The sequence below is a fragment of the Remersonia thermophila genome, chromosome 3 (genome assembly GCF_042764415.1).
Source record: "Remersonia thermophila strain ATCC 22073 chromosome 3, whole genome shotgun sequence".
Classification (NCBI taxonomy): Eukaryota; Fungi; Ascomycota; class Sordariomycetes; order Sordariales; family Chaetomiaceae; genus Remersonia; species Remersonia thermophila.
In genome coordinates, this window is record NC_092219.1 from 237,068 (window position 1) to 249,068 (window position 12,001).

A 12,001-nucleotide genomic window follows, 5' to 3' on the forward strand; every position below is an offset into this window, starting at 1 on the left:
AACTCTGGACGTCAGGTTCTCGTATCATCGAAGCAGCCTGATTCTCCCACCTTGGGCTTACATGGTGGTGAACCAGCCGCCTTGATGGGCTTAAACCCCTGAGTTATCCGATGTAACACCAGGAACGACATACGAGCGGTCCAATAGTAAACAAAGCCCCACACCAGGCACCAGCATTTACATTCCTTCGTACATCCGAGACATGGAGAAGGGTGGTTTCTTCCGTGGCAATCGGAGACGCAAAGGGAAAAGACCGGAAGAGAGGAAACAGAAATCAACAGGGAAAAAAAAAAGGAAAGGCAAGAGAGGAACAAGAACCGTTTTACTTGAAGCGGTAATCGTACAACCAACAAGCACGTCGAAACAGACTGTGTGTTGGATAACATAGGTCTTCCTTGCCTCAAACACTCCAGCAACTGAATACCCAGAAGTCTAGTTGGATGCGGGTCTGTAAGTGAGCGATTTAGAAGTGTAGTTTGGCTTTCCTGGTTTGTATCTTCTGTGCCAGGCGACCTGGAGCGAGGGATCGACTCTCTGAAGAGAGTGAACAGAGGGGTCGTGTCCCAATCTCCAACCCCGGAGCATGTCGCCAGCCCCCCTACACCTCCACTTCGCTCTCCTCCCCTCATCATATACGCCTGATTCAGATCTGTAGCTAGGACCTGATGCGTGACCCGACGGATCTGCGGTTCTGCAAAGATGTGCTCGGCTCGATGAGCAACCCCCTACGAAGGACCGGGATTGGAGAGCGCCATGGGTTGATTACTGTGCCTTCTACCGTACCAGACGATACTTTCAGCGCGCGTGGATTGTTCGCTACGAACTAGTGGCGTATAAGAGCCTGTTCAGAGAGTTGCAGGTCTGGGGTTGAGATGTGGTTGCTTGAAAGCGGGACGGTGCCTGTGTCGTCAGACGAGAAGGATGAGAAGACGGCGGCGCTAAAGCTAGAGGCGACGAGGAGGATGAACTGGCAAAGATATCGGTTTTGGGGGGAGTGCTATGCTCATGGGGTGGTGGAAGAGGGCGGCCCATCCTCCTTCATTGCCAACAACACCCCCCTCCAGATCACGATATTCGTGTTGCTTGCCGTGCGGATCACCCCGCGCATGTTCTCATCATCCGTCCAGGGGTTGCGGTACCGCCCAGACAAGCTCCGCCGGGCCCGCGTTTTGACTTTGAAGCGGTCCGTGTGCACGTACCGCTGCCGGAGGTCTGCGTTGCCGTTGGCGATGCGGATGGCGGTAACGGAACCATCGCCATTGAAGTGGATGTCGTCTTCGAAGAGCGGCGGGGAACGGCGGTCGGGTTGGACGCGGAAGAAGCTGCCATTGATATCAGGGGGAATGGTACCTGTCACTTCAAGGGAAAGGATGTCTCCTTCAAACCGGGAGGGCTTGTTCATGGAGGCAAAGACGGGGGTGCGTAGGAATTGGACGGGAGCGGGAGATGTGAGGCGGCTGTTGGTGTAGGGGTAGCCTGAAGGGGCCAGCTCATGGATGTGAGCCATGTTGCTGTTCGATAGGGACCCTGCTCGGTGAAGAACGTATTGGATCTTGGGTCACTGACCACTTGGGCAGGGATAGTACAGCGATGTGGTCGATCGTGCGTTGGAGTCCATCTGTTTTGCAGGGATGTCAGAGTAGTTAACTCCAGCAACCCCCTCCCATCATACGTGCTTCTGATCCCGGATTAATCTTGTCCCAAAGACATGGCCTATTGTGGAGAGACATCCGCTGATGAACCCCAACTCGCCGCACATCTTCCGCTTCCAGGGGGTGCAGATCATAACCCCTGACGATCGGTATACCGGTACTCGCCATAGCGGGACCGAGTGGGTGGAGGTCTAATTCGGGACGAAATGAGGGACCGGATAAGTGAGTGCGGGGCCGGCACTTTGACGTCGTTTCCACAGCATTTGCCACTACACTCCAACCCGGGCGGGGGGTGATTCCGTGGAGGTCTTGGGTCTCTGAATAAACTCAAACCCGGTGAAACATGGGAGGATGTGGAGGCGTTATTTGCACGGAGGATTAGATGAGTTTCCTAGTCATGCCCAGCGACCCAATGTGAACATCTAACAAAGGGGTTTAGGCGAACTAATATCCCCCTGTTGCCTTTGTAACAGTGTCTCCGGAGTAATTAAGGCGTAGGCAATCTGTCCATGAGTCCTAACCATTCCCATTCTGCTTCGATGCCACATCGTTCTGAACCAGCTCCGGCAATACCTTGTCATCCTGCCTGGGCTCTCGCGCTGAGGCACCTGGCCTGGTCTGCCCCTCTGGCAGGGCTAACGAGAGGGGAGGATCCGAGCTGTTGATATCCCCCCCATAGACCGGCGCGCGCAGGTCGTCCGGAGCGGTGGCCTTGCCCGTCACCGGATGCGGATAGTGGAATGGCACCACTCGCGTGTCAGGCCAAAGCATTCTCTGGTCAACAAGTTCGTCTGGTCCGAGTGGATCCTCCGGATACGGGACCGTAGCGAAAGGGACGTAGTTCTTCTTCGTATGACTCCATCCCCGCTCAAACTCGGCGTGCCAACAGGGAAGGTACCGGTACCGGAACAGCTTCCAAACGCCATCCTCCTTGATGTACTCGTTCTCGTACAACCCGCCTTCCCACCACTGCCGGTGGCCGCGCGGATAGTATTGCTCGATGGAGTGGTGCGTGCCGGCCTGCATGAGCGTGCGCGTCCGGCACCACGCGTGCGTGCCTGTTTGATCGACATCAACAATATCTTGCATCATGATATGGTCGAGGAGCCAGCCGTGGACGGGGCCGTTGCGGTCTTTGACAAACATCTGTTGGAAGTGGCCTTGATAGAGGCGCTTGATGCCGGCCTTGCCACGGTAACGAGAGCCGAGAAACTCTACATAGGCGTCGGGATGGTCGGCGAACATATCCACCACCTGCACAAGCAATGAGACTCGGTGCCCCAGGGTCGGAGGCGCGGGAGGCATTGGTGCGTACCTCTTTGTACAGGCATTTATCTAGGTAATAGCCATACTTGTGATGCAGCTTGCGGATTTCGGCCTCATCTGCAACGCCTGTCGTTAACCACGTTGTTTCATCGCAAGGGCAGAACACGTACCTGATACCCGAGACAACTCCTTTTGCAGGGCCTGGATCTGTTTCCTTAGGTCCGCAACTTCTTGCTCAATATGCACCATTGTGTCGTCGAGATGCCTTGAAAATCTTGAGCAAAGTTTCAAAACTTCTCGTTTCAGGAAGCATTCACTTCACGCTAGGATCTGCGAGGGGGGTAATCACCACAAATAAGTCGAAATATAACTTATCCGATATAGTCGCACAGCGTGATCCTTCATGCAAGGTTCCAGCCGGTAGATTCTGAACCCTGTTCCTCCGGGTGAGTTTGCCCGATCCTCGGGAGATTTGTGCGGTCTCATGTGATGTAATCGATCAGAAGAGTAACCACGGAAAAGTCCATTGAGCGACTTGGATATTGTTCCAACTACATCATGTTTCCGGATTTTTCTCTTCATCTAGAGTCTTAGGAACGCTGATGCCCCAGCTACTGTACATCTCCCAGTGGACAATTATGGTTCATCTTCATTGGACAATCACCAGGCTTCTGCGATCATGTCTTTGGAAATCTATGGCTGGAATCTCATCAACCACTGGTAAACGTTGGCACTCGGATTATTACACTCCATCTTCGTGACGCCCATGTCTTCCAACCTCGTTCTCTGCCGTGACTCGAGCCTTCGAGCTCGTACGGCCAGGCTTGGCACAACGTCCCAGGAATCCAACGCTAATACATAATACACGACGACCGCTTACTGTGTACACGTATTTACGATCTGGATCGTCTGTCTGTTTTAACCCCACCGACATGCAACGGACCGCGGATCCTGGGGAATTGGATTGTCGGGCTCCAGGTCATGAATACTTCACAGTTCAGACCCACGGCCCACTTTTCGAGGTGACCAAAGTCACTGGCGTTGAGATACCTGGCAGTACCTGGTAATTACTCAGACAGTGGCGGAGCATATTGTGCACACACAAGTTGACAGTCAACAAAAATATTGTTCTGATGGATTCGCGATCAATCGGCTCGTCCTCACTACAATGAAGTACGACTAATGTCACAGACATCTCATACACAGAGCCGGTAATGATGAGGTTTCCATACTATCTGAGCGGAGAAGTCAACTACGTGCGTGCCACCAGTTCGTATCTTGATGAAATCACAATGTATTACAACGATGGGAGTGGCTGCTTCACGAGTGCCTCTCCAGGGTGTAGAGCTTGTATCGTGTGAATGAATTCTGGAAACGTCCGAGCATCTCTACGGCCCTCTCCAATGCCATTCACCGGTAGCTGACATACTGACATACAATACTATTACATCTTGTCACCAACAAAGCTTGGAGAGCGGTATGATGGTGAGGGACCAGGTCGATACGATATGACAGAGGTTTGGGAATGTCACGCCGAGCGCTGAACGACCTACTTGCCTTGTCTCGGAAAAGGAAAAAAAAAAAAAAAAAAAAAAAAAAAAAACGAACGGTATGAGGTATCGGGGGAAAGGAGAGTCCCGGTAGTCATTTTGGTCCATGCTTCCCCTGAATCCTGTCAAGAAGGACCATGGACGGTAGAATTTACATTAATAATTCTTTCACCTCGCTATTTGGCGTAGGCGTCTTTCGTGTTGTCAAGACCCTTTCATCGATATCAGCCCTCGTCTCCCGATCTTCATCCCTCAGCGCGAGGTCCTTGGTGCCGAATGATTTTAACGCAGCGGGTCTAAGAAGACATTTAATAGCTGCGACATCATGGGCCGTAAAGAGCTGTTAGGCATTTATCGAAGTACTTCTCGTACCACAAGCCTCCTCTGGCCTTGTCCCGCCGGTCATACTTCTAGCTCCCGGCCCCTCCCATGCCCTCCCGTTGGGCAGGTGAAGATGAAGCAAACCGGCTTGGTTGAACAGACATACTGCATCGCCCTGCTGGCGATATTGATGCTCTGGAAACCCAAGCAATCGAGACATTTGGGTGAAACAGGGTGCCGAGTCAGACTCTCACGTTGTCCATCTCGTTCACTAATTACTCGGTACTCTTGCGGTCCGGCGGAAGGTTTGAATAAGCGGACATGACAAAATGCCTTTCAGGTTCATGCTTTAGCCAAAGACAGTCGCCGATCGCGTTCTCTGCGGCCCATGTCAAGGGTGAGAGCAGTGCATTCCTACATCTTTTACCTTCTCCATCCAGGACAGTGAGATATCAAAGCAATCTTGACCTGCATCCCGCATTCTCTCGAACTGAGGGGGCCTCATAATATTCATGCCGAGCGTCGTGGGTTCCTACCTCGCGATCAAACACCAACGATAGGTTCGCAGGAAAACTGTGTATTTAACCCGACTTGGCCCGAATGAAGGTCCATCGTCTGCGCCACAAGGGGTTTAATACAGCCCTTGTATTATTGATCGTATATGATTCGCGGCAACTGGGCAAGTGCTTCATCCCTCACGCGGTGACCTTGCGCTTTGGGAACACTGAATCCTTTGACGTTTCTACCCCGTTTTGGAAGACCTTCTCGATAGGCTGAACCCTCTCTTCACCATACTGCTGGCACAACAACACTCATTGTAGGAGCTCATGAGATCTTTCCTTTAGAAGTCCCCTCATGGTCTGCATGTGCTCAAACGTGCTTCTGCACGTGGGCGAGAGTAAGATGTACTATAAGCGTTCACCCAAAGATCCTAGGCAAACTCGAATCTTCCATGCATTTGACAACGTCAGAACGACCATCCCAAGGCTGACACAACTTCTCGCCGTCTTAGGACGCCAACGCGGCTGGCATCCAGAGTGGATCGCCGAGGGTTGCAACGGCCAGGCGAACGAAGAGCCGGTTCGCCGGGCCGAAGTGTCCCAAAGCAGGCTAGTCCCGTGGACAGGACAAGATTTCGCCACGCTCGGCGTTGGTTTCCTTCCATGATCCCTTCCCGTCCCTGTCTGCGGTCTTCTTCCCCGCGTCGTCTCGTCCCCGGACCAAGCCCTCCACGCCCTGCTGCTGCTGCTGCTGCGGCGGCGGCGGCGGCATTTCACCGCCAACACCATCTGGGGTGCATGCTAAGCGAACGAAGCGCGCGACCGTTGCGTGAGCGGTTGCGAGCGCAACAACCGCGCCGCACACCCGGCCAGGATTGTCAGCCTGAGTCGTAGGTGGGCGAGCACGTCACCTCCGTCGCCGATCGCTATGGAGCCAGACCGCGGAGGACCCGGCCCTCCTTTCCCAACTCTCCGTGAACGGTCAGTCGGAGCCGGCTTCACCGTCCTGTCGAAAAGTGTGGCATGATGGTCGTGCCATGTCGGAGCCTTCGCGGAGCATCCCGAGATTATATCCCTCCGAGATCTGAGATCGCTAGGGACCACCAACGTGCGGGCTGGGTGCACGCGACGCAATGAGGGTAATTTTGTTGATGAAGCGGTGGCCTTTTTTGCCGGCGGACTAGGTCGCGCTAGCAGAGAGTCAGGAACAGGTTCTCAGTCTCTCATGCCCAACCAGGCAGCGTGGGGTCGCAACGGGGGGCCCATGCTAAAACCCCCTGTTTTGGGCAGCTTTCTAGACGTGCAAGCGAAGAATCAGTGAGCCCGGGACGTCGGAAAGAATGCCTGTCAAACGACGCCGTCGCCTGCGCTAGGCGGGACCGAAAGAAGGGAACAAAAGCTTGGCCTCAACGGCTCTGACGCCCCGCCTCAACGCTCCCCCGCCGGGTTCCCCCCGGCTTCTTTCGTCATGCTGTCGCATTTCTGCCCGTCCAGACCTCTCTCGGCTTGAGCCGACCGGCCTCGCTGAGCCCAAAGAGGCTTGCCAACTGCCGTTCTGAGCACTGCGGACTTGGATCTGGGGAAAGGAGGAAGCTATTCGCCGTCAACCTGCCGGGGGGAGCGATGGGCAAAACACCCGTGGGATGCATGTCGCCCGAGCTTCAAAGGGATGGGGATGGATGCAAGATGCGAAGCCCGAACAGGCTGCGTGCTTTTTCCCGCATCACCCAGGGATCGGCAGCGTTGGTTGGGCGGGATGTCCCGACTGGGCAATCTTGTGCTTCATGGTTGTCTTTGGTGTGGTTGATTGGTGGTCATGTCATCGGGGCGATCGTCTCAACTTCTTCGATTTCTTCGTCGGTCGGCCCGGCTCGAGGCGTCGCGTTTCCGACTGGCGCGGGCTCGACAACCATAGGGTGGGAGCATGGTTCCCGACAACCCGTCCGCATCCAACGCTAGCTCCGCTCCCAGGTTTACCTGGCCCGATAAGCTTTTTGGTGAGGGTGGGATGGCGGAATGCCTGGTGACAGCGACACCACTTCACCCCAACGGGATGCCACCGGAGCTTGCTCCAAGCCTTGGAAGACGCTAAAATTAGGAGCAGCTGTGATGCTGAAGCATTGAGGTCAATGTTGGTGTGTGTGGTGTGTGTGTGTGTGTGTGGATGGTGTCGCAGATCACAACCGCCAGAAGCTCATGACGTCTCCCATCTCTCCCGATGACATCGTCACCCATGATGCTCTTCTCCAGCACCGACGGCTAGATGTTCCTCTCGACCGACCGTCGTTAATTATCGTGAGCAAACCTGGCTTGTCAGCCAGCCGCAGCGTCCGCTAAAAAATCTGTCTCCGACCTCTTGCACGTGTTGGCGTGCGGATGTGCACAGTCCGGCCACGAAGGCCAGGGTTAATCTGGGTAATCGGGGCTTAATGCGGCATTAACCCGAGGACGTTTGGCCGTTGACCACCCCCCCTTGTTTGTCTGCTTTCCTTTTGCTCTCTAGCACGTGTGATATCAGCGAGGCCTGATTCCCCTAGCGCGGCATGAGAGAGAAACAATTTCGGCTGAAATATCTTCCTGGTGTCCTAATTGGGACAGCTGCCATGTCGTACACTGGCCCGCAGAGGCGGCAATTGCCTTGCAGTCTTGACTAGCAGCTTGTCTGGGGGGGGTTTCCCCACGAACGGGGCGCGGCACATCTCGACCGGGGCAAGACTCGGAATGCTGGGGAAGAGTCTGGGGTGGAATCGTACGTTTGGCCCGGTCCGCCTGGGGCATCCGGAGGGGCGTGTTCGCTCACCCCCTTGGCGATCATTGGTACATGACATCGTCAACCGCTATTCCGTCGGGCCCGCCGTTGGATCCCCACAACGGGGACGGCCAACCTTGGTGTTGTGTTTTAAACCTTGGGGAATCCTCTCCTTGGACCGCGTTCCTGGATTACTACTTAGGTAGCATCAGATCCCAGATCCGGGCCTTCAACGCTCTTGCTCTATACCTCTTGGCCACTCGTTGTTGTCGGGACGCTAGGACGACGTTGCGGCTCCGGGCAAGGGAACGCTGTGCGAGCTCCAGGTGAAAGCACGTCAGGACTAATATCTTCCTCTTCCTCCTCCTCCTCCTCCTCCTCCGTGACCTCATCGTCACCTGTTCCCCTTACCTCCGACTTCATCTTCCACCCATCACCCGGCCCGTCACGCCGTCCCATCAACCGCCCCGTCACCTCCAACCTCTCCTAGTCGTCCTCTCAGACCACAGCCTCGAAAATGTCAGCCCCCCAGTGGTCACATCACGAGGTGGCTCCCCCGCAGGGGGCTACCTTTTCGTCATCCGCCATGGATGACGCCGAGAAGGGCATCTACGACAACTCTGCCAGCCTGCCGGTCGTGTCGACGCCAGCAGCTGCTCACCTCGCCGACGAGAAGGGAATCGTCGAGACGTACTCAACAGCCGCGGGTGAGGTGAGCCCGCCTAGCTCACCGATCGAGAAGAAGCCTCAGGAGCAGCAGCCCCCGGCAAAGAAGCCTGCGCCGCCGCGCCGGAAAGTCAGCAAGTGGATTCGCTTCCAGCTGTGGTTCAACACATACCGCAAGTTCTTCACGTTTGTCACGCTGTTCAACCTGGTTGGCATCATCATGGCCGCCATCGGCCGCTTCCCTTATGCGGAGAACCACCTTGGTGCCATCGTTCTCGGCAACCTCCTTATGGCCGTCCTCATGCGCAATGAGCTCTTCCTCCGGTTCTTGTACCTGATTTCCATCTATGGGCTGCGGAGCGTACGTTCTCCCCTTTGTTTACTACCCCTTACCTGGGGGCCGGAGCTGACCTGTGTGGCAAACAGTGGGCACCCTTGTGGCTCAAGTATGCGGTTACCTCCATCCTGCAGCATGTGGGCGGCATCCACTCGGGCTGTGCGCTCTCTGGCGCTGCTTGGCTTGTGTACAAGATTGTCGACATCATCAAGTACCGCGCCATCCAGCACCCGTCCGTCATTGCCACAGGCATCATCACCAACGTGGCCGTCATCATCTCGGTCCTGAGCGCCTTCCCGTGGATTCGGAACAACTACCACAACACGTTCGAGCGGCATCATCGCTTCATTGGCTGGCTCGGCATTGCGGCCACCTGGGTCTTCGTCATCACCGGCAACACGTACGACATTAAGACGGGCGAATGGAGGAGCGATGCCAACTCCCTGATCAGCACCCAAGAGCTGTGGTTTGCTGTTTTCCTGACCATCCTGTATGTGGCTCCACCTATCCTCCTCCCATCCCTCGGAATCACATGCTAATCGTATCCCTCAGCGTTCTCATCCCCTGGGTCACCCTCCGCGAAGTCCCTGTCGAGGTCGAGATCCCCTCTCCCAAGGTCGCCATCCTCAAGTTCCAGCGCGGCATGCAGCAGGGTCTCCTCGGCCGCATCAGCCGCACCTCCATCATGGAGTATCACGCCTTCGGCCTCATCAGCGAAGGCCGCAAGTCGGGCGTCCACTACATGATCTGCGGCGTGCAGGGCGACTTCACGCGGGACCTGGTTCAGAACCCACCCAAGACGCTGTGGACCCGCGAGCTCAAGTTTGGTGAGTCTCCCCCCCCCCCCTGGTCTGTGGAGCGGAGGAAGCCGTCCGTTCGGCTTGTTTCCCGAACCGGATATTCAACAACCCTGAAAGCGAAATGGTGGCTGACGGTTCGGAATCATCAGCCGGTGTTGGACACGCCTCGGCCATGTTTAAGCGAGGCATTCGCATTTGCACGGGCACAGGCATCGGCGCTGCGCTGTCGACTTGCATCCAGAGCCCGAACTGGTAAGCCGACGACAAAAGTCACCCTCGAGCGGGGGAAAAACGCATCGCTAACGGGGGAAACCCGATGAAGGTTCCTCATTTGGATCGGTTCCGACCAAGAAAAGACCTTCGGCCCAACCATCACAAATCTCATTTACAAGAACATCCCTCCGGAGCGCATGATCCTTTGGGACTCCAAGAAGCGCGGTGGCCGCCCGGACTCGGTCAAGCTTCTCAAGGAGGTGTGGCATAGCTTCGGCGCCGAGGTCATTTTCATCACCTCGAATAAGCAGGGCAACGATGAGATGATGCAGGGTTGCCTTGAGGGTAGGTCTCAATCCGTCATCTTTTCATGCAAGAATGCACCACTGACATGTTTTTGTTGTTTAGCTGGCCTGCATGCATTCGGTACCCTCTGGGACTTCTAAGCGTCCGAGCCACATTTGAGTCTTCGACTGTGACGGGAGCACGAAAGCTCTTCAGTTGGATCGGACTCTTTTTTTTCTTCTTTTTTTCTTCTTTTTTGTTTTTGATGTTATTTACAGCCATTTACGTTACACAACGACACATTTTACTACTTTGCATGAAGGAGTTGGCATAGCATTGGGTGGGGTAGACGATTGACTTTTGCTGGGACGATTCCTCATGGAATGAACAAAGACGAAGTGCATGAAGCATCTGGAGCATGTGGTGTATGGTGGTTGAGCGTTTGGAATTCTGAAACGCACTACGATACGGCTAGGACACGTCCAGAGCGGCGCAGAAGGAGTTATTTTTCCCTGACGGGATTGCATCTGACTATTCAAATCAAACCACATTTAATCGCGCCCAAAATATCCATGCGTCAGGCTCCTCCTCGCCCTTCAGGTGCTATTCGTCCCGGACAACTCGTGTCTGTAACACCCGATGTCGAGCACAACAACCACACGTCAACCTGGAAAGAAACAACCATTTCTGTCAACAGCTTGCAACCAAGGGAGGCACAACCACACCGCCACCGCGCGAACTGCAGGATCTCGTCATACCTTTACGCGAGATCTTGCGTGGGGGGGATACCCCCGGGCAGACGTTGAATCAAGGCCGGGAGCCAAGCGCGGCGATTCCGTGCCAAGACCCTTCAGCACCGTCGTCTGACGGGAGCCTCCGTCGCGCGACAGACGCCGCGCGACCGTTTAGCAGCCCCAGGGGCACGGGATCCGGAGGCGGATTCCGAGCAAGACGCAAGATCCAGAGATCTTTGTTCTGCTGTGGAGGGGAGGGTGAGACCCTTCCCGTCTGGGCGGCCCTGCGAGGCTTGGCCCGCCAAACGGGGAAGACACCTCCGCCTGCCGCATCGTCGGGATCCTGGCCCGACGTTCCAGGCCGCGGGGATGGGCTCAGCCTCCCCTCCATTTTGGTCTTCTCCGCAAAAGTGAAAAAAGTTTGTTTCAACGGACGTGTGTGGATGATACACCGCCTTCGGGGAGCCCAACCGGGTTCTGACGAGCTTGGCGCGGTTAGGGGGTGTATCGGTAATGGTGAAAACGCATGTCTCGTTTTGGTTTGCACCGCGGGGGAGGTGAGCGGTGTTGTGGCGATTCGGCAAGGCTACGAGCTTCGCCGCCATGTGATGGTTATCCCCAGCTGGGCAGAGGGAGCGGTGACTGGGGTTTCTGCATATGAGCGTCTTGTGGACTGCTTCCATTGTAGCACGGGGACTCTCTAAAACCGCCACAAGATGGAGGACCTTGGATCATCATCGTGGTCGTCACGAGGACGGCTCTGCAGGTAAGCGACTACGCCACGCTTCTCGCAGTTCACACCCCCGGGAGTTTGCATGTAATAGATGGTGTGCTTTGCAATGAGGACATCGGAGCACATGCCCCTCTCCATCACGGCTTACAAGCGAAGAGGCTACCGCCTAACGTCATAACATGAACAACGATCGCG

The 12,001-nt window shown here is 55.5% G+C and overlaps 2 protein-coding genes across 2 annotated transcripts; one reads left to right on the plus strand and one right to left on the minus strand.

The window, feature by feature from the left end:
* Positions 1 to 2,168: 2,168 nt before the first annotated feature.
* On the minus strand, positions 2,169 to 3,167 carry VTJ83DRAFT_2890 (uncharacterized protein; the record flags this gene model as incomplete). The annotated part of the gene is made up of 3 exons (XM_071009210.1): positions 2,169 to 2,906; positions 2,968 to 3,035; positions 3,089 to 3,167. The coding sequence occupies 3 exons, from the start codon at positions 3,165 to 3,167 to the stop codon at positions 2,169 to 2,171; spliced, it is 885 nt and encodes a 294-aa protein (XP_070866771.1).
* Positions 3,168 to 8,555: 5,388 nt separating this feature from the next.
* Positions 8,556 to 10,500, plus strand: VTJ83DRAFT_2891 (uncharacterized protein; the record flags this gene model as incomplete). Its single annotated transcript, XM_071009211.1, has 6 exons — positions 8,556 to 9,065; positions 9,131 to 9,531; positions 9,594 to 9,868; positions 9,991 to 10,093; positions 10,164 to 10,399; positions 10,463 to 10,500. 6 exons carry the CDS (start codon positions 8,556 to 8,558, stop codon positions 10,498 to 10,500), a joined length of 1,563 nt encoding a protein of 520 aa, XP_070866772.1.
* Positions 10,501 to 12,001: the final 1,501 nt, after the last annotated feature.